This window comes from Lissotriton helveticus, chromosome 2_1 (genome assembly GCF_964261635.1).
Source record: "Lissotriton helveticus chromosome 2_1, aLisHel1.1, whole genome shotgun sequence".
Taxonomy (NCBI): Eukaryota; Metazoa; Chordata; class Amphibia; order Caudata; family Salamandridae; genus Lissotriton; species Lissotriton helveticus.
In genome coordinates this window covers 520,305,930-520,328,442 of record NC_136059.1, presented here as the reverse complement: position 1 = coordinate 520,328,442, position 22,513 = coordinate 520,305,930, and the positions used below count along the sequence as shown (strand labels likewise).

The window sequence follows — 22,513 nt, the reverse complement described above, 5'->3', positions numbered from 1 at the left end:
CAGTGAAGGGGCATTGAGTAGAGTGGCACAGAATGGAGTGGTGTGAAGCGGCGCAGAGTGGAGTGGCGCAGGGTGAAGTGGCGTAGAGTAGAGAGGAGTGGAATAGAGTGGAGTTAAGTGTTGAGTAGAATGGAGTGGTTTAGAGTGGAGTATCGTAGAGTAAAAAAAATGTGCTTCATTTGAGTTTCCTAATTCTGATATATTCTGAAATATTTGTACAATTCCTTTACTGGCATTTACATTTTGTTGTGTGCTAGCAAAAACTAACATTCTACAGCCTTGCCTGGTACACCCTTAGGACCCAGCAAGATTGTCAAATAAATCCTCTCACTTTGCAATCAGATAAAGAAAAGTAAACACCAACCTCCTTTGGGAAACACAGCCTAACATTTGACTTCTGTCAGTGATGAGATAAAAACATAATTTAAAAGCCTGTTTATTGTTCATTAACTACCAACTCTAGCATGGTTATTTTGAGGGTGCTTCAGCACCCGACACACCTCCTACTTCTAGCGCCTATGGCATTAGCGTGAAATTGAGTAAGAGAATTGTTTAAGGTATGCTACTAGTAAAGATTACTTAACAAAATAAAGAAGCTTGCAGACAGAAAATTGTTCCTCCCAGACATGTGACACTGATGAACTGGTACTGGCAGAGATAAGTAGAATCAAACATGCAGAAAGATAGAAGACAGGAAACCTTTTCAAAGAAATACAGCACATTTTCTTCTGTGAACCAGCAAACAAGGGAAACAACTTAAAATACATGTATTCTTGTGACATGCCTCATGAAAAAGAAAATGAGTTCCCAGAAAGCAAGCACATGTGGAAGACTACATGGTCCAGTGAGAGAGGTGTTAAACAGGTTATGCTCCATGGGAGGGACAAAGACATTCTGGAGAGCTTTAAAAAACAAATAAAGCCAGCAAATAGAAAGCAAGCAAATATGGGTTACAAAACAAAGCCAATGGGAAGCAATGGGAAGCTTTCAGCATGTCCCCAATGTGTCTTTGCAACCAGACATCTGGTAGGCTTTGACCTAAAAATTATTTCAGACTTTCTCATATGGCCTGACTGTAAATCCTGAAGCTCATTGATTCTGCAAATGCCACTCCGGGGCCAGATTGATACGATCTTTCTTATTTATTCTTCTGATGCAACTTGTGCTTCAGAAAAAGATGATAGAACAAACTATTTGAAGATGTTGTCTTTGTTGTGGTTCATTGTGGGTTTCATGTGGACATCACCATTAGCCATACGGCAAAGCTGCTGTCGTCACCCAGAATTTGAATTTTCCCCAAGTAAAGATTCTACTTTTGAACTGCATGGCAATCTAGAATTTAACATGGCATGCACATGTGGAAGGTATAACTTTGAAGACCAAAGGCCACTAGCCCGCTTCTCCTTGTAAAGCAATGGCAAGATATGATGTTCATCAAACACTAGAAAAGGAGTTGCATGTTTCTGAAAAATAGCAACTTGTTTCAATTTTAGACCGTTTGGCTATTGTAAAATAAAAATTATCTTTATATTAAGTAAGCAAATTATCAACTAACTGTACTGTAATAATCTATCAGCATTTCCCATTTCACACTTGATGAACAAGTCACTTATCTTTGGTATTACACTTTATGATGGATACTCTTATCTAAATGCAGATTCCTCAAATTTGAAGACTCGCCAGCTGCCTGACTGTATTTGGAAATCTTTTACCAGCAATGTTCCCGTGTGCTGCTAGGTGGTGCCGTGCGGCTCTGCTTTGACTCAACACACAGTCCTTGAAGCGATGGAGATACATATAGGCACCCTCAGACAAGGAGTGTGAACAACTGACAGAACTAGTGTACAGATTCCTAATTTGGGACCTTTTTAGATGGTATAAAGACGCCACTTCTCATAATGGGAAGGTGGGAAGACGATGAGGAATCGGTCGTCAGATACAATGTCCACCAGAAACAGTATTACTGAAGGTAAATAATTTGTTCTTCGGATTGTTATTTCTAACCGCAGATTCCTCACCATAGAATAGATAGCAGAGCAGTACTTTTCCAAGTGGAAAGTCTATGAATTGGACTCAGACCAAAAACTCAAGGGCCGAGCAGGTTAAATGTCCTTCCAGGCAGACCTGGCCTTCATGTCAGGAGTGCTTTGTGAAAGTTTGCACTTACGCTCATGGCACAGCGGAATGCAGAGAACCATACATTTTCACAGGGTCCTTTTCTGCACAGCCTTCCCTTTCTTCATCTCAGAGAACCCCACAAACAGCTGAGCATCCGCAGAGCTCATCTCACCGAGACCCAGGAAGGAGACTGAAATATAGAAATCACAGCCTAAACGTACGGGACTCGTAACATAGAGAATGTCATGATCTGCAACATATCCAGGCCAGCTCCAATGAAGATAAATCTATGCAAAGGAGCGAGTTGCGATTTTGGCTCATTGTTGTGAACCCTCAATGATATAAGGAGATCCGAAAACATCTGGAGGTGGTCTACAACTGACTGTGGTAAGCCGGACTTCAACAGTTAGTTGTCGAGGTAGGGGAAAACTAGTATCTACGAACCTCTGAAGATGGGCAGTGACAACCACCATCACTTTTGTGAACACCTGAGGGGCACTGGTGAGGCCGAAGTGGAGCATGCAAACCAAAAGAACTCATGGCCTACCTTGAAACGCAGGTAATGTCTTTGTGAGTGCAGGACGGGCATATGAAAATATGCATCCTGCAGGTCCAAGGACACCATCCAATCACTTGGTCCAGGCCAGACAGCATCTGGGCCAGCATGAGCGTTTTGAATTTGTCCTTCCACAAGAAAGCGTTTAGAGGTCAAAGATCTAAGATGGGCCAAAGACCCCCATCCTTCTTTGGAACAAGGAAATACCAAAAGAAGAAACCCTCACCTATTCCAAAGCACAGAACCATCTTAATGGCTCCTTTTGAAAGTAAATTCACACCTTTTGCAACAGAATGGGGAGGTGTTCCCCTGAGAATCGCTCTGATGTGGAGAAAAGGGTTCGTGGAGCAGGAAGAAAGGGTAGGACATAGCCATGCTTAACCATTTAATGCCTCGTATGTCGGACAAGATGGATCACCACCCTGAGAGAAAATGCTGGATCCTGCCTCCCTCAGGTTTGTTGTATTCAACTGATGGCAAGCTAAAGCGGATTGGTGGCTGTTGCTGCTGGGGAATGGAACTGGAAGAACTGATGCCCTTGTAAGTCTGCATGCTGACTGCCAGATCCACGTCTCCACCCTAGAAAAGACTGGAGTCATTGCAGCAGTGGCTAGGGGGAGACACAGCCATGAAGCATGCTGTGGCTCCAAGCATGGCGGCGGAGTATCACACTGGTGCCAAAACCCTTCACAGACAATCAGTGGTATCAAGGCCAGCACAAATCTCATTTTTAGCTGACCTTCACTAAGTCTAAATACTTTAAGCTTTTAAGACCATAAGTTCATTCTGGACAGCTAGCCAGATCTCGCCGACCATGTCCAGGGGGCATGCATATAGCAGTACAATAAGCAGACTGCATTGACCAATCCCAATGCTAGGCTGGCCGTAGAGAAGATTTGTTTTCCAAATGCCTGAATCCTCTTAGACTCCCTATCCAGAGAAGTCATAGGGAATGAACCAACCTTGTTGCTTAAAGCCTGAACAACCAAACTTTGGAGTAGGGTGCTTAGTGAGAAAATCAGGGTCATCAGGCATTGGACTGTGACTTCTGGCCACCTATCTATTGACCAATGGGCAAGAACAATACATTGACCAGGGGCCCATTAAAGTGTTTGTGAGGGCCTCACTGAAAGGGAGCCAGGGCTCAGATGTGGCTGCTGTAAGATTTCCATAAGGACATTTGTCTTAATCTCAATAGAGGGCAGTTGTAGGTTCAAGACCTCAGCTACTTATCGGATTACCCCAGCAAGTGATGCACTGTCTTCCGCTGGAGGTGTAAATGGCAAATTCAGCTTCATATCAGTGGAAGTACCAAATCCACTGGCCTCCTGCAAGTCCATGAAAATATTGTCATCACAATGAGGGGGTATATTATCCCAACCCCGAGAATCATAATCATCATCATCATCATCTCAGGTTGGTAGCAAGCTTTGGCCAGAATCAGAGTTACAAAGGCAATGGAGTCTCTGATGGTGTATCCACCTGAGTAGAGATATAGGATCAGAGTCAGGCTGTATGGCGACTGGTTGCACTCAGAACCAAATGACTATCATCAAATTATTTCACATACAGTATAGTATTTGCACACTTACATATCTGTTGTTTTCATTTAAATTTTCCCTTCTGTCAATCCTGCTTTCGGGTAAGTGGAAATCTATCCTGTTCTGGTCAGAGTTTCCCAAAATGACTTTAGTTGCATTTTCTATTAGCTCATGTGTTTACAGGTCTTCATGAACTATATTTTAAGTTACTGAAGTGTATACTGTTTCGTACCGTTTGCCCTGGGAGCTGTGCTGTTGACTTCATTATTTGCACTGCTCCCTACTGTTTACTTCTCTTCTCCCCCATAGGAAAAGCCAAATATAAATAATCCTCCCTTGATATAGTACCTGACACACATGCAACACAGAATAGGTTTGCTGAAAAGTAGGGTACTACCAAACCCAGCACACCACAGAATCAGTACACAATAGACAGACCTAACAACATACACAAACCTCCATCACACCTCTGATATGCCAACTATCATCAGAAATTCAACACCACTTCCCACTTAATATTACGCCAAAACAATACCTTTGCATTTGTCCCAATAATTTGCCTTTCACAAACATAAGAAATAAGTTACTTAGCTTTGGTAATGTTCTTTCTGGTAGAGACTCTATCTAACCACAGATTCCCCACCTTATGAATATTTCCCACGGCATCAGACTGATCTGGAAAAATCTTAAGCAGTACTCCGATGCTCTGGAAGTGATGTGCGTGGCCCTATATAGGTGCAATACATCCATGCTGACATTAGTTGCTCTCTGAACTGCCCACACTCCCAGAATTTATTTGCAAGAATAGTAGCTGGGAAATGTCCGATGCACAGAACAAGGAGAATGGTAGGGTCTGTGAGGAATATGCAATTAGAGACAGCCTTTACCAGAAAGAGTGATACCGAATGTAACTAATTTGTTCTACTGAAAGAGATTGCTAACCTCAGAGTCCCACTTTTTAAATAGATACCAAAGCGGTAACTCCTCGGTGGTGGGTCTGTGAACAGACTGAAATCAAAAAGTCCTGCCGGATCGAGCAGGAGAAGTACTTCCCTTGACTGACCTGGCTGTCCCGACAATAGTGCTTTGTGGATGTATGGTGGGACGGCCATGTAGCCAATTGGCACATGTCCAGGACAGGCACACCACATGCCAGCGGAGTAGTAGCAGCTTTGGCTCCTGTGGTATGAGCCCATAAGCCCTCCGGGGGCTGCTTTTTGGCCAGTGCGTAGCAGATTTTAATGCAGAGACTGATACAATGAGAGATGGTTCTCTTAGGCACTTTCTTTGCTCAGCTAATCCAATAAAAAGCTGATCACGCAACCAGTGTTTACTAGTACGGTCAATATAAAACCAGTGTTCTCTGGTATGATCAATATAGAAACAAAGAGCCCTTTTTGGATTCGCCAGGTTGAGTCTGTCTTCCTCCTTAGAGTGGTGAGGTGGAGAAAAGAATGATGGAAGAGTAATGTTCTTCCCAACAAGGAATGGATTCACTACCTTTGGAAGAAAGGAGGCTTGAGTCTGTATAACCAGCTTGCCTGGGTAGAAAGAGGTGTCTGGTGGGTTGACAGAGAGTGCATGTAGCTCACGTATCCATCTTGCTTATCTGATGTCAACAAGAAATACTGTCTTGAGGGTAATCAGCCAAGGAGGACAATTGTGCAAAGGTTCAAAGGGAGGAACCACACATGAGGAATATAACACCCAATTTTAAATCTCATTAGGGCTTAATAAAAGGAGAAGGGGGTAACCTTTACTGTAAACCCTGGAGAAAAGGCATTACAATAGGCAATTTAAACAACGAGAGCTGGTCCAGCAACCATAAAAAGGCAGAAAGAGCCAACAAATACCTTTAATGTTGCCCAAAGCAAGTCCTTGATGGACGAGGGACAGCACAAACAGCAACACTATGGACAGCTTAGTATGAAGTGGGTCACTGTACACCAAGCCAAAAACTTGTCCCAGTGACAGGTATACACTGACTTGATACCTGGGAGGGATAGCTTGCTACCAAGATATCAACATCATCATAAGAAGGAAGATCAAAAGCTTTCAACTGACCACACTCAGTCTCCAAGCATGGAGGTGAAGAGTGAGAAACCTTGGGTGCAGGACCCAGACCTTCTGCTGCAAAAGGACGTCCTCCCAAAGGGGTAGCCTGATCAGAGGACAGATGCTCATGCCCAGGAGTTTGGAATACTATACTTTCCCTGCCCAATCTGGGGCCATTAGAAAGACTAGGGCCAGTCGCTCCTAATCTTCTTCAGAACTCAGGAGAGGTATCTGCGGAAATGCACACAGGACTTCTGAGAGCCAATCTACGTGGCACACATCTCTGAGCAAGCAACCCCTTGGAAACTGCAATGCCGAAAAGGGATGAGATTACGCATTCTCAGAAAAATCGAGCCAAAGTTCTCCCCATTCGCTCAGTTTGTCCGCCCTGGCGTTCAGAGATCCCATCAGTGGAAAACCACCAGGAAATTCTCTTAGGGTTCCAGCCAGGTGCAGAGGCGCAAGGCATCCTGGCACAGTCCACGACTGCACCCCCCCCCTGCTTGTTGCAGTACCACTTGGTGGTGGTGTTGCCTGTGAGCACCTGCAAGGAAGTAAAGTCTTTAACGGCAAGAGGATGGATTGGAGGTTCAGCAGATTGCTGTAGAGTTAAGTCTCCACTGGAGACAATAGGCCTCTGATCTCCACCTCTCCCAGATGAGCACTCAACCCAAGAGCGATGCATTGGTTATCACTGCCAGCTCCAGGTGGGGTAGGGAAAGGGGTCTGCCACTGAACTAATCATGGCCCAACAGCCACCAGTGCAGGTTTGCAATCTACTCCAAAATCTGGACCTGATCAGGAAGAACCCCTTGGTGCTGTCCCCAATGGGACTTCAGATCCCACTGTCAAGTCCATATATGCCATTTGGCGTATGTCTCCAACAGGATGCATAAGCCCATCAGTCCCAACAATTTCAGAGTCATCCTCACTGACATCCAGGACATTGAGATCATGGACTTAATGTCCAGACTCTCCTTCTGGGAGAGAGGTGTCTGCAATGTCTATGATGAAGGGGAGTGTCTGCACTGAACATTGATAGGCAACCCCAGAGATGTTAGTAGGTTAGCCATAGTCTGGGGGTGATAATTGCTTGGGACAAACCCACCTTCATAAGTCAGTTGAGGAGGTGGGGGAAGACTGGAACCCCCTGACCTCCAAAGATGTGCTGCAACCCCACCATCACTTTTGTGAACACCCGAGGGGTGCTAGAAAGGTCAAAAGGAACCACAATGAACTGAAAATGCTCTTAGCCTACTATAATTCACAGGTAGCGCCTGATAGCCTGCAAGAAGGGGAATGTGGAAATAAGCAATCCGCAGATCCAATGCTACCATCAGTCTCCAGAGCTGGAGGCAGGCTAAACCCGGGCTATTATGAGCAACTTGAATTTTTCCTTCAGCAGGAAGACACTGAAACGGTCAAGGTCTAAAATGGGACAGAGGCCTCCATCTTTTCGGCCCTAAAAGTAGCAGGAATAACACTGATGACCCACATCTGGTATTGGTACTCTCTCTATTTATCCCTTGGCCAACAGAGCCTGCACTTCCTGCAGCAATAAGGACCAATGACCCTCCATCAGCCTGTCTGAGAATGGTGGAAGGTGCAGCATGGCGCAGAGGAATTGTAATGCGTAATCCAGCTGAATAATTTGCAGGACCCACTTGTCCAACGTTTCGTCTGCTACCCTGGTAGAAAACGTCAGAACCTGCCTCTGAAGGGGCGAATTTCTGCCATTAAGGGAACTCAAAAGAAGTTAGGGGAATGCGGGAAGAGTTTGACAGGACTGAGCTTTGCGCTTTCCCTGTTGCCCCCGTGTCCTGTGGGTACTGCGGCCACAGCCATAAATGAGTTTGAGGGGATTGCTGTACTGGCTAGATCTTCTGGGGATACCAAAGGGTCCTTACCCACAGTGGAAAGTACCTTTCGCCATATAACAACCATCCTTCAAAGCCTGAGAGTTTATGGCCAGAGTTTTGGCCATTGCCATAAGTTACACTAGTGCAACAGAGTCCCATAAGGCATGTGGATAGTGGCCTTAAATGCAGCTGGTATTTTCTGAGCTAAGAGCTAAACTTGTAGATGACTAGATCCTTTTTCCAAAAGTCTCTATCCTCTTCGATTAGTTAGGAAAGAATTTGGGGTACCTTTGCAGCTGAAGCCTGCATCACAAAGCTCTGAGGAATGGAGTGCTGGGTGAGAAAACCTGGGTCACTCGCAGCAGGGCGATGACACCAGGCAACCTGCCAGTGCCAGGGGGCTTGAATAGGGCTTAGCCCAGGTCCCCAAAGCATGTCTAAAAGCCTCATTAAAGGGATGTAGTAGATCAGAACTAGTCTGGCCAGGCTGAAGCACCTCAGTTAAGACACTGGTCATTACTTCCCGAGTAGGGAGCTGAAGGTCAAGAACCACTCCCGCTCTCCATAAATCCATTGCAAAGCTGGCAATTAGGGAAAGTTTCCAGACCACTGGCACCCTGAAGATCCTCATATCAATTCTCCTCAAGATAGGACTAGGCAAACATGTCTTCAGCATCGCTATCAACATTCTTAGAATCTGTACCAAATCATCCATGTAGGAAACGTAGGACATGATTTCTTCAGGAAGGTAAGAGCACCTTACTGGAATCAGGGGGTGGCCATAACGCTGCAGCTCAGTCATAGCAGTGCATGGCCCCCTCTCGGCAGCAAACAGAACTGTTGGTTGGCTGTCGTCGTCTGGAGTCTACCACATTGGTGGATCATGTTATGACATAGGTTGTGGAGCCAGGGAGGGAATTGCTACTGAGGTCGGTCCAGAACCCAGAATGAAACCAGAGGGCCCAACTGGCACGAGGGTGGACCAGGGGCAGCAATCCAATTGTGAGGCGCCTCTTCTCCTAGGGGCTCGTAGGCTTGCCAATGGGAGTCAGTAATGTGCCAAAAGCTGTGTGGAATTACTACATTTGCTGCGTAGTTGCCAATGGCCCTGGAAATTCAGGTTGCTGCAGAACATGAGTATGAACCGGCTCCAAAAGGAAATGGCTTCAGGAGCTAGACTCAGAGGCACGTTGACACCCTCACGCTTTCTCAGTAGATCCTGAGTGACGGAACGGGGACGTGTCCCGCTTGGACTTCCTGTGCTTTTCCTTCAACTTACCCAAAATTTGGACAGCGACGATGATCAGTCATGGGAACGTCCTCATGAGGAGGGCCGGGACTTTTCTTTGGAATCGAACGGTCACGACATGGAATCTTGAAGTGCTTCTCTGGGAAATGCTTTGCCTCCCGATCTCAGATGGCCTTGGGGTGCAATCACTACAGGAGTTAGGTTTGTGATCCGACCTCAGGAAGGGCCCAACCATATGCGGGTCAGTCACAGACATTTCTTATGACATTCCACACAACGCTTAAAAGCCCTGGAGATTTGAGTAGGGAAATTTACACTGTAGAACTTTTGTGCAAAATCAAAGAGGGCTGTCTCAAGAGACAAGGGTAGCTCCTGATCTGCGTCTGTTGGCGTGGAAAGAAATGAACTGATGTTGGCATGCATAGGCACACTTCGCCTGTGGCGTGCAGGGGTCCTGCTTAAGATTTTCCATATCAAGTCTGACTCCTGGGAAAATATTCAAAAGGTGAGGAATCTGCAGTTAGAAGTCTCTATCAGAAACAAGTAACACTGACAATCTCATTTAAGTGCATGAAATTGGCACTGACGCCATGTAGTTGATAAGGCACTGCCAACTCAACAGCACTTACCTCACCACCACAAAATACATTTTACCAACTTTCAGCTAAAGCATACCACGCTAATTCACACATCAGATAATGGCTATGTACCTAGGGAGTGAGGCATGTCTAAAACAATTGGCAACAACCAGCCGATGGACAACTGATCACCCTGTTCAATGAAAACACCCCAACTCCTTTGCACACCCATCTATAAATACAACACACATGTAGTATGTTTATCTAGGGACCTGTATCGATACTCCTATTTCTGACCCTTGTCCGGTTATTATTCACTAATGTCCATACAATGGCACAGAAACCCGTTTTCAGATTAAGTCATAGCGCATGCTGTCACATTGAGCAAGCACTATTCCTCCAGCCCCCTAGAAAGCACACCGAGTTCTCTAAACAAACCAAGCCTCCAGCAAACCTGGGAAATCCCCGCCCGCTGCTATTGTTTTGATTTCGTTCGAGAACTCCTGTAAAGAATGTAAGAACGACCAGTTCTTAATGACATCCTTTATTGACGTCTTATGTCCATCCTTACGTCAAACCCGGCACCTTTCAGGTATAAATATACCGGCGCTGCCCTAAGCAAAGACACTGTGGTGATGAGCTTGGAGCAGTGACTACTTGCCGGAGAGCCCAGCTGATGCGAGAGCCCACGGACGCTGCCCCTCCCCTTTTGACGCGCTGAGGAAGACGCTGCCTTTCATCTTGCCGAGAGTCCAGCCTCCAGCGTTTCCAGCCCACCTTCGCGGGTGACTGGGATACCGAGTCCTGAGACAGAGAAACCAGCCCTCCTGCCTTCTAAATCCTAGGTACTGAACTGACTAACCCCTTACAGAGAATTCTTGAGTCAGATTCTTGGCAAAACAAACTTAACTTAAACTGCTACTTACTTACTCCCTCCCACGTATTAGGCTTCGGTCAGGTACACCGGGGTAGGCGTAGTTAGAAGCACCAGTTGAGTACGATTAGTCAATGTATATATGTATGTATATCTTTTATCCATTTTAAAGTATCATATGGCTAAGAAACCATATCAATGCTTTTACAGTATTATTTTATAATCCTGCTTTTACTGTATGCACTTTACTTAACCTTAAGTATTGCAACTGTAGCGATTCATTTCTCTTGTATGAGAAAAAGAGACTGATCAATAAATAACACCTTTTATTGAACACGCCCATCTCTTCTTTCTCTACAATCTGGTGGAACTAAGTATGCACGTACTGACTGAGTAAAATAGTTGTCTTTTGTTTTCACACGACTCTGGAGATATACTCTTGATTAGGGAGAGCAAAGTTGTCATGTTCTATGGTTGTCAGAAACTAAATCCCTTCTTGTCTATCCAGGGAGGTTAAACTCCTCCTCGCCTATTCGAGAAAGTTTCTAGTGAACTCTGAGCTAGCTGGCACACAAAACTTAAGTCTAATATCGACAGTAGAAGACCTAGTTAACCTCTGTCCTACGTCTATACTATTGAAGATATTATTCCAATGCGCAGAGCCTATTGGGAATATAGGAACTACACTACACACAAAGATCTTTATTTGTATCATACTATTTATTTATTTATTTATTCAAAGTTTTATATAGCGCGAACAAGATCTTTACAGATATCAGAGCGCTTCACAGGGGGGGAGTGGGCAACAGGAGGGTGACTAGACATAATAATTGGGTACAGGATAATAAACGTGGCATAATAGGATAACAGTCATGTGCTGATAAGATACCAATAGGCACTTAGATAGACAGTAAAATAAGGGGGGTGCAGAGTCTTTGATCTAGCTACAATAGAGATCATGAGATAACAGTAAACACTCTAATAGACAGTAATATAAGACGGTGCAGAGTCTGATCTAGCTACAATAGAGATCATGAGATAACAGTAAACACTCAAATAGACAGTAATATAAGGCGGTGCTGAGTCTGATCTAGCTACAATAGTGATCATGAGATAACAGTAAACACTCAAATAGACAATAAAATAAGGCGGTGCAAGGACTCTGATCCAACTACAATATAGATCAGAAGATACCAATATACACTTAAAATAGACAATACAATAAGACGGTGCAGAGTCTTTGATCCAACTGCAAAGACGGTCTGGAGGTCGTGAATATAAAGTTATTGGACCATTAAGTATCCAACGTTACCGAAACGGTGCAAAGTCTCTGAACAACACCAGTGAGGATCAGGTGAACTTGGCCATAAGGATGGCTTTCACTTCTTTCTTGAAGAGTGCAGTGGAGGAGATAAGCCTCGTTTCAGGAGAGAGTGCATTCCAGATCCTGGGTGCCATTCCTGAGAAGGAGCGTTTGTATGTTTTTTCCTTACGGAATCTGCGAGGTTTCAGGAGCAGAGTTTTTGTACTTCTATTGGATCTCGAGCCTCCTGATATGGACAACTTTTGAGTGAGGTAGTTGGGTGCCTTGAGGTGTATGGCTGAATGTGTCATAACAGCAATTTTCAGCTGTATTGTGGCTTCAAAGGGAAGCCATTTCAGGGATTTCAAGTCAGGGGTTATGTGGGAGTGTTTCCTTGAGCCAGAAATGAGTCTCGCGGCAGGATTCAGGGAGGCTCTTAGGGGTGCGGTTGTTGCTAGAGGGAGTCCGCTGAGGGCCACAATTCCATAGTCTATGCGCGGGATGACTAAAGCTTGTACAGTAGTTAGGAAATCCTTGGCTGGAAGGAAGGGTTTGAGTTTCCTCAGAGTGTTGATTTGGAAGTTGGCTCCTTTCGTTGCTTTGCTAATGTGCTGTTGCATATTGAGCTTAGCGTCAAGTGTGATACCTAAGGATTTCGCAGAGTCCACGATGGTGGGTCTGACATGGAGTGCTGTTAGGTGATTGAGCCATATTTGGGTGGTGGTAATCTTCGCAGGGGGTGATATCAGGAGGAACTCAGTTTTCAGCGCATTTAGTTTGAGGTGATTGTCGGCCAACCACGATTGGGTGTTTCTAAGTGTGCCGTTCAGAAGTTTGATATCATCTGGGGATTGTACCTTTAGGTAAAGTTGAGTGTCATCGGCATACATATGGAAGTGTACATTGGATGCTTGGAGCAAGGTAGCGAGTGGTTCCATGATGAGGTTGAACAGCGTGGGTGAGAGGGAAGAACCTTGTGGGACGCCTAAATCTACTGGCACAGGTGAGGACAGCACGTTATTGATCTTGAACTTCTGAGATCGGTTGTGTAGGAAGGAGGTGAACCATTTGAGCACAGTCCCGGATAAGCCCATTCTGGCATTTAGGAGCTCTAATAGATTCTCATGTTTGACCGTGTCGAATGCTGAGGAGAGGTCCAAGAGGATGAGGAGGCAGGAGTCGTTGCGATCAAGGATTTGGAGGGCGTCATCAATTATGTGTGTCATGGCCGTTTCCGTGCTGTGTTTCGCTCGGAAGCCTGATTGATGAGGGTCGAGGAGTTCGAATTTGTCAATGTGTTTTGTTAATTGGAGTTGCACACATTTTTCCAGCAGCTTGGCCAGAGTGGGGATATTGGTGATAGGGCGGTAATTGTTTAAGTCAGCAGGGTCAGCTGTAGGTTTCTTGAGTATAGGCGTGACTTGCCCCACTTTGAGGGAGTCTGGGATGAGACCTTGCTGAAGGGAGCTGTTAATGATTTTAGTCCAGAGTGGGAGGAGAACGGGGGTGAAGTCTCTTACAGCATTAGCAGGTAGGGGGTCTGTGAGGTGATTAGAGGGCTTCAAGGTGCCGAGCAGTTTGTGTATTGCTTCTTCAGAGTAGGTGTCGAAAGACGACCAGGAAGCGTTATTTTTAGGTTGGGTGTCGGGCCTTTTGATGTGGCTCGGGTATCTATTTACATCATTAAGGAGGTCACGCCTTATGCTGTCGGTCTTTAGCTTAAAGAAAGCAGAAAAGTCTTCACAGTGTGGGATGTCGTTTGTTGTGTCGTTTGATAGTAAGGGTTGCGTCTTGGTTTGAGTTTTGACTAGTTCGAACAGCTTTCTTGGTCTGTTTTTTGCTTGGTCCAGCTGAAGGCTGAAGAAGTCAGATTTCGCACGCTTGATTTTCCTGAAGTAGGCATTTCTCTTGTTCTTAAGTGTTTTGCGATGCAGTGATGAGGGGTCAGATCTCCATGTGCGCTCTGCCATTCGCATAGCACGCCTGTCTTCATTGAGTCTGCCGTCATACCAAGGGTTCGAGAACTTGGTGGTGACTCTCTTTAGTTGCAGTGGGGCGGCTTCATTGATTATTGAATTCATAGAGTCGAGGTAGTGGTCAGTCAGCGATTGAACATCAGAGGTGCCAGGAGGGGGAAGGAGGCGATTGGTGAGGAGAGGAGGCAGGGAGTTGGGGTTAAGATTCTTAATGTCTCTTTTCCAGATCTTAGATTTGGTGGGTTGAGCCGTGATAGGTTTGACTTTTTCGTTGATGAAGAAGGTGATAATGTGGTGGTCTGACCAATCACAAGGTTGGATTGCCCCTAGTTGGGTGGAGTCTTTATTGGCGATGATGAGATCAAGTATTTATTTATTTTTATTTATTTTGCGTGTTTGTAGAGCGCTAGAATAGACTCCCTGGGGAGTATCTCCGCGCTTTATGACTGCCGAACCTACAGGAGAACAAGTTACATAACTGCAATCCAATTCTGAGACTGTATAGTTAGCCCTGGAACAGGAACGTCTTCAGCTTTTTCCTGAAGGCCAGATGATTTTCAAGCTGCCTAAGCTGGAGAGGGAGGCCATTCCAAATCTTCGGTCCCCTTACCGACAGAGCCTTACCCCCTTACCTTGCCCGCTTGATCCTAGGAATCATAAGAAGCAATTGATCACTGGACCGTAGAGCACGGGAAGGGACATACGGCACAAACTTGTCTGCCAGATAAGAGGGACCCAAACCATGAAGTCCTTTATGTATCGTACAACAGATCTTAAAGGTGACTCTCTGACGAATGGAGAGCCAATGAAGCCTGGCAAGAAGTGGTTTTGATGGTGTTCTGGGAGGAGCATTTACCACCAGCCTAGCTGCAGTGTTCTGCACAACCTGCAACCTGTCCAGATCCTCCTCATTAGCTGACAACAAGAGACCATTACAATAGTCGAGACGACTGATAACCAGCGCCTGGACCAGGGTCTTTCTAATGGTGTCTGGAAGCAGTGGGAAGACTCTGCGCAGTAGTCCTATAGTTCGAAAACAGGACCCCACAATGTTGGTAACATGCTGCTTCAGGCTGAGTTCTTGTTCCAGACAGACCCCTAAGTTCTTGACTATCTGCTTAGGCTCAGGGACTGGGCCAAGGTCTAGAGGCCACCAGTCAGGAGCCCAGCAGATTTTAGCCTCCCCAAAGAGCATAACCTCTGTCTTTGAAACGTTGCACTGCAACTTGTTCAAAGACATCCATTGGGAAACTGCTCTCATCCCCTCAGAGAAAGAATGTAATACCTCTGGAGTTAGATGGTCAAAGGGAAAGAGCAGCTGAGTATCGTCAGTATGTAGCCTTTGTCGTGTGTTGGGCTGTTGCATAATTGGGTGAGGTTAAGCGCGTCAAGGAAAGTTTTGAGGCTATTCACCACTGCGTCTTTCTGATCGTTCCAGTGGAGATTGAAGTCACCCAGGTAGATTTGCGTGATCTGCCGACCAGCGTTGGATGAGATCGTGTCCATGAGTTGTTGGGTGAAGATGAGGTTGTCCCCAGGCGGGTGATAGATGAGATGTAGAGCACATACTGGTTTGCTCTCGCTGGAGATATCAAGACAGAAGAGTTCACAAGACGTGAGGGAGGGGGAAGTGATTTTAGCAACGGAGAGGTTGCTCCTGAAAATGCATGCGATTCCCCCACCCGTCTTGCTGGTCCTGTCGAGTCTAATGATGTGGTAATTGGGGGGAACTAGTATGTCCATGATAGGTGTAGAGGCTTCAGTTAACCACGTTTCAGTCAAAATGGTTAGGTCAAGATCCAAAGATGTGACGAGATCTGCAATGTTGGAGGAGTGCCTCTGGGCCGATCTGCAGTTGAGTAGGATGCATTTGAGTCTGGGGGTGAGAAGGGTGGTCGAGTGTTCTAGAGCGAGGGGGATTTTTCTGAGATTGTTGGGGATGGAGCTTCTGCTGCTTAGAGTTGGATGCCTAGTGGGATTTGTGAGAATTGTGGGTATGGGGAGTTGTGAGGACGACGTGTGTTTTACCGGGCCAGGGCCAAAAGAGCGGAGGAGGGTGTCTAAGTCTTGATCCGACAGGGAGTTATGAGCGCGACGGGGGCGGTGTATATTGTTGCGGTCGGGAATAGTGGGCCAGCGCGGAGAGTGTGAGCCCACCCGTCTCGCCCCTGGAGCGTGCTGAGTGCGAGGGCCTGTGGGGAAGGTGTGGCCTTTGTTGGATACGGAGGTGTTGGTTGTAGGTCGGTGTTGTCTGGGGCGTGTGTGGAGAAGTTCTTTGATGGTGTGGAGCTCGTCTTTGACTTGTAGGAGGGTTGTTAAAATCAGGTCGAGCTGTGGGTTGGGGCTGGCGTTGGAGATGAGGGCCGTGGGCGGGTTGTTGAGTCCAGAGTTGGGGACAGGGGGGTGGGGTATGCCAGTGTCAAAGGAGTGTTCTGCGGTAATAGTGAGTGGGGTGGTATTCGGTGGATGAGAGAGAATGTCGGCGAGGGGTGTGGGTGAGGAAGGGGTAGGCTGGGACGTAAGGGCGGGGACGTTGATGGGAGGCGACACCGGTGAGTTGTGGGATGAGTGAAGACTGAAGACAATAGGGGTGGCAGGAGGGTAGTGGGGGCTGAGTATGGGGGGGTAGAGAGGGGGGGATGTTAGGGAGCGAGGGGTGGTGAGCTCTGTGTGTCTGGTTGGGAGGGTGGGGAAGTGAGGAGTGAGAATGGGGGGGAGATAGGGTGGGAGAGACATCTGCCACGGAGGGGGGGAGATATGCTCCGGGCCGTTGTGTGTTCAGCGAGACTCGAAGGAGTTGTGAAGTGGGTGGAAGGGAGGGTGGGGGTATGTGTGATGTGGGAAGGGGGACGATCTTCGTCAGTGAGTGAAGGGTGTGGAGGGATTACGTTGGGTGTTTGACTAACTATAGCTCTGGGGGGATGGGTGGGGTGTGTGTCATTCCGCTGTTGAGATGGGCAGGGAGGGTTATAATGGGGAATGGAATTGGGGGGTGTGGTGCATCTTGGTGTGTGCGAAGTGGGGGACCGCCGTTTGGTGATGTGATCTAGGAAAGTAGGGAACAGGTGGTCGAGTCGGTCGAGGTTCCTATCTGTGGCTTGGAATAGGATGAGCCCGTTGTTGTAGATGGTGATGGTGGCTCTGCCAGGGAAAACTTGGGATGGCGTGATAGAGAGCGTCATGCTGTGAGCGGATTTACTGGTGGTGGAGCTAGTGAGAATGGAGAGGAGCGCTTTCCTCCACTGTGCTCTACGCAGAGTGTGGAAGATGATATCTGTGCTCTACTCTTATTTTGGCATTAACCCATATAAACAATTGATATAGTAGAATTTTAACATACAGATCTGCACTAACTATACACAAAACAGACTGTGTGCAATTCTAATGGAAATTATTATAAACAATAAACAGCCAATCAGAGGATACCCTGGAACTGTACAATAAGGGCAACCAGTTTACGTATTATGGCTCCAATCTAATGGTCGAAGGCATAACACTATGTGGCAAGCATAAAACACTATATTCTTTGTAGTGATGCTGGATTTAACTTCATTAATTAAAAGCACTTTACCGTTTAACTATCAGGAGGAATAGCACTAGACGCATTAGCTTAAATTTCATGTACTATCCCAAAACAGCAGATGAGTGTTCAATGTACTCATAGAACTTGTCCCTACGTAAGGAACACTAAGACACATTTACGTTTCTGAAGATTGTATTAGCAACGATCGTGCATCAGTAAAGACATCCTAAAGTTTGGAGGGTCGATACAGCTCATTGTCTGAAGGTAAGTGTCAACCGAAAGATACATTACATTAAAGAAACATAGCAAAGTAATGCAATACAAGTAAACTCATTCACAGACTCTGGGAAGGTACTTACTTGCACCTAGTTGGCTTCGAGACGGTGCAAACAGGTTTTTAGGCTTAACATCTAATACATGAGTTTGGCATTGTTAACCAGACTATACTAATTAAAGTTGAGCCTTCAAAAAGAGATTGTATTTGAAATCCAGAAAGTTTCTAGAAAGCTTAAAAACAAAAACGTGCCAGATGCCACAGACTCTGGTATTTGCCTAAATGTTTGCCTAAAACATCTGGAATTCGTCCTGATTTGATGCAGATTTTACATAATATACGTTTAAAAAAGACACTGTGTATGTCGTGTTATAAGTTGCCAATCTGTACACGTAAAGTGCAACTTGCCCACCATTTCTGAAATATGCTTTGGCAGAGCCATTGAGTCTGACCTTGACAAGAGTATAATGGTATCTTTTATTTATTTTTTACAAATAAATGCAATGTGAACAAAAATTTGGCAAAAATACAAACGATTTAAAAATAAAGATATGGCTAGTACAGCCGAGGCACTGAAGTGCATTCCTTTCCAGAAGGTTGTGTACATGCGAGTAGGCAAAATGCTGTCACTCTCAGACAATGGATGAAGTGGGTCGACCCATTGTTCCACAGTAAATCCTGTGTGGAAGCAAAATGTGAAGTGTCGCCAAGGTTCACCTGGGAAATATGTGGCTGGCAAGGTTCTCTAAGCCAGGAATAAAAAGAAAAGTATTTGTTTTGCATACTTGCAAAGATATTTACTTTGCACTTGGAACAAAAAGTGTGCAAGTCCAGGTTGGCTCAGTTGCTTATAAGAACAACAAGCATTGGCATAGCCAATAGGTCTCGCCTTTGGGACCTTATAAGTTTTTAGCCATGCAACAGCTGATGTTGCACCAAGGATTTTGTGCTGCATAACTAAATACATATAAGGTCCCAAAGGTGAGACCTATTGGCTATGCCAATACTTGTTTTAATTCACCTTGACTGCTTAGGAAACACAGGAACATTGATTTAGCATCAACAACTTTAAGTGTTAAGGCACAATAATTGACATGCCACCACTTCACGGGAACGCCGCACAAATCCATTAGGTCCACCATTGTTAAATGTTAAATTAAGGTTAAAGGTATGATAAACAGTGAAAAACGATTTTCCACTCACTAAAGTACATGTTAACGTAAAGGCTGATAATGTTTTAACATTAAATGCACGTTTTAGTAAAGGCTGATATAGTTCTACAGACGGGTAAATAATGTTATGTATGCAGATTTGTGGGACGCACTATCAGGCGTGTGAGGGTTCTTTAACCCTGGCGTACTTCACATCCTTTCCCCGGAAATTTACCCATTTTCAAACCGCACTGAAAATCTTAAAAAAAAAACCTCAGGCACTCGTTGAGAAGCCGGTGTGTCACTGCCCCTCGAGCCAAAAATGATCCGAATCAGGACCCCCCCTGGGGGAGCATAAATAAGAAAGCAACCCCCCTCCGTCCAGTCCACGGCTTGGCTTGCCAGCTCTGCGAAGGGCGGCAGGTTGTATATTACACGCTATAGTTTTAATGTGCACGTCCTGGGAGTGCATGGGGAATGCCAAGTCAGGTGATCACATGAAGGAAGCGACGTGGGGAGAGTGGCCTTGCGTCTGCCGACCTGTGATATGGATAGATACCCCATAGAACCTAGAACCACAAGTATTTCAAGTATTTTAAGAATGACAAATGTGCTGGACTTGACTCTGGCCAGCTATCGCCCCGAATAAATGCACATTATTTAATATACATTTGCAACCAATACAAACTACTTGCAGTGGTTTCGAATAGATTGCGCTGTGTGCACAACTTAGAACATGGATGGAGTGAAACGAGCCCCATTATAAAATTAGAAATTCACCATGCCATAAAATATTTTGACAAGTTTCTTGAATTGTCTCTCCAAGACATAAATCACCATTAATGGCATGGGTTAGGGTACCCGCTTATCAATTCACAGCTTGAAATGAGTTCTGGACAATGAAAAAAAAAAAAAAAAGCTCAGGCGCCAGTAGCGATTTTAAATTCAGCTCAGGAAAACAAAGCGAAACAAGTATGAGGGAGCGGGCGTGGCCCCGAAAGAGCAGGCAAATGCACTTGTGCTAGCATCTGCCTTGCGAGAGCGAGCAACGGTGGCACAAGAGCCATATGTTTTCAATTATCACTCGCGCCACTGCTCGCTCCCGCAAGGTGGATGTCAGCACAAGCACACGTGTGCTTGAAAAGGAGCAGACCAATGGCTAAAGGCCCTCCTAGAGCAGCGCATGCCCGCTGCCTAGGCGAGACCTAAAAAGGGTTGACAGCCTTGCTAATCGGAAATACTTTCTGATCCCTGAAGTTTACTATTAATAAAGCAGATCGCTTTGACTTTCTATAAGAACCATGTACCTGCCTTCAGGTCAAAACAGTGCCCATTACTGGTAAAGACCAATCTTGCTCCAAGACAATTTTTTTCAGCCTTATGTAGAGCAGCAAACTCCCTCTGCGAGCATCAGCGTGATAAATGTAGGCTGTCTGTGGAAGCCTACTTACAACCACCGGTAAGAACATCAAGCCTTGAGACCCCTTGCAAAAAGGGTTTAGTTTTGAGAAAGTGATGTGTTGATGAACCCACTTTGAATCCTCATAGCACGACATTATCAGCGTTTGAAATGACTCCTGAATACGTAATAAAAAAAAGGAAAACAAAAAAGAAACGAAACAGGCAAGCAATAAATTCATTATTGTCATTGTCTCTGCATGCAGTCCTTAGGTGGACGTAGTAAAAACAGGCTGCAAAAATATTACATTCACTGTAAGGATTAGAACTGTAGAGCCACTGACATCCCTGGCTGCCAAAGCACGTAGAATTCTTTCCTGAAAACCATTTACAGAAAGACATTAATTATGCAAATATAGTCAAACATAGTGTATGGTAACTATGCACAATATATATGAGACAGAGAGGGGGAAATAAAATATTTATAAGATGACTTACCTTTTCCAGCTTTTTTGCCTCAATGTGTCGCAGTACCTGATCTCTCCAATCATGAGGGACTTTGTTTTTTCCTTGAGTGTCTAACAATGAATGCTCTGAATTCACCCTGGTATTCTGCTTTTTAGAGGGACTAGTCCGCGAGTAGTTAAAATCGCTAACCGACATAGTTCTTTCTGGTATATCACTTACATTGGGCCGCGCACTCTGTGGCCTGGGTACATTGGGGCCATCAACACTGTATGTCCTCGCAGACATTGGTCTCTGGGGACCAGGCATTGGGGGTGGTGCTCTACCCATTCGTTGCAATTCTCGGTAGGTCATATAATCTCCTTCAGGCATTTGGGGACGCCTTTGGGGTGCCATATCACCCATGGTTACAGATGTCGATGAGGATACACTGCCTTGTCGTTGAAGAGTATGTCGCGTTGCTCCAGGAATAAACCTATCGTTTGGTGGAACAGCCCACATTTCGATGTGCCGGGGTCCCATTCTTTGCTGAATGCCATAAGCAGCAGGGGATCGTACATTATTATGATTTGAGAAATTCATGTTCGCAGAATGTTTTACATAAGTAGGGCTCTCTGTGCTGTCCGACCTTAGAAGGCACGGAAGTGGCAAACTGCTTTGTTGTTCCAAGGGTGCATTTTGCTTTTGAGGCCACAAGGATTCCTTTGTTCCAGCACTACTACTGTACTGGATATTATACTGAGGTATGCTTATCATAGGTGCACCTGCTAGACCTCTTGCTACATTGGTTCCTTCTGGGTTATGGTTGGAATCAAATCTGTACACTGTTTTTTTGCTACAAGACAATAAATCAGAAGAGGAGGAAGATCCGGAAAACACTTGTAAAGGCTGGTCATACAGAAGTGTTGCCGACTTGCTGCGCACAATATGTTGTCCATCAACACCAACAGATGCTGTTTTTGCTACTGAATTCGGATGTTGCAATCCGCTGTCACTCATGATATCATAAACCCTCATTGCACCAGTTTCCATGTTAGTGATGCTATGAGATTTCACAACCGTCCCTACAGGATCTCCCCTTTCTGGAGAAAGATCATCAGTGCTCTTTGAGATGCACATATCAACAGAAGAATCCTCGTTGGAAGTTGCAGCACTCTCTAGATCTCGAAGATTTCTTTCTCGTCCCTCTGAATGCCCATTGATGTTACTCATGGGATAGGTGATGTTGTGTTTGTTTTCAGGATCTAAATGGTCTGCACTTTCTGCAATATTATTATTTAAAAATCCCATCCCTGAAACCACATCCTTACCACCTATCTCTGCCAATTCCACTGTATTCGAGTGCAACCCATCAGAACTGATCAAATTGTTGATATTCATGTTGAGTTGGTCCAACCTTTGTGAGTTGTCCGTCACATCTGTCAGTTCAATGCCCTTTTCTGTTAAAACTAACCTATCCCCAAAGCCTAAGTCATAGTTTGTCAACTCAGTAATTTCTCTTCCCTGTGCATTTTTTAGCTGACTTCCATTTTGTAGAACACGGTTGAAATTTTCATCTTCTTGCCTAAAAGCAAAAAAAGTACTTTTAAAAAA

At 45.3% G+C, this 22,513-nt stretch overlaps 1 protein-coding gene across 6 annotated transcripts in view; it reads right to left on the bottom strand.

Moving 5' to 3' along the window:
- ERBIN (erbb2 interacting protein) overlaps positions 1–22,513 on the bottom strand; it is a 912,789-nt gene that overhangs the window by 92,403 nt on the left and 797,873 nt on the right. For all 6 annotated transcript variants that reach the window (XM_078675167.1, XM_078675172.1, XM_078675168.1 and 3 more), the window contains one exon: positions 20,954–22,484. In XM_078675167.1, the coding sequence (XP_078531293.1) occupies positions 20,954–22,484 (1,531 nt within the window). The remainder of the gene's footprint in view (positions 1–20,953; positions 22,485–22,513) is intronic.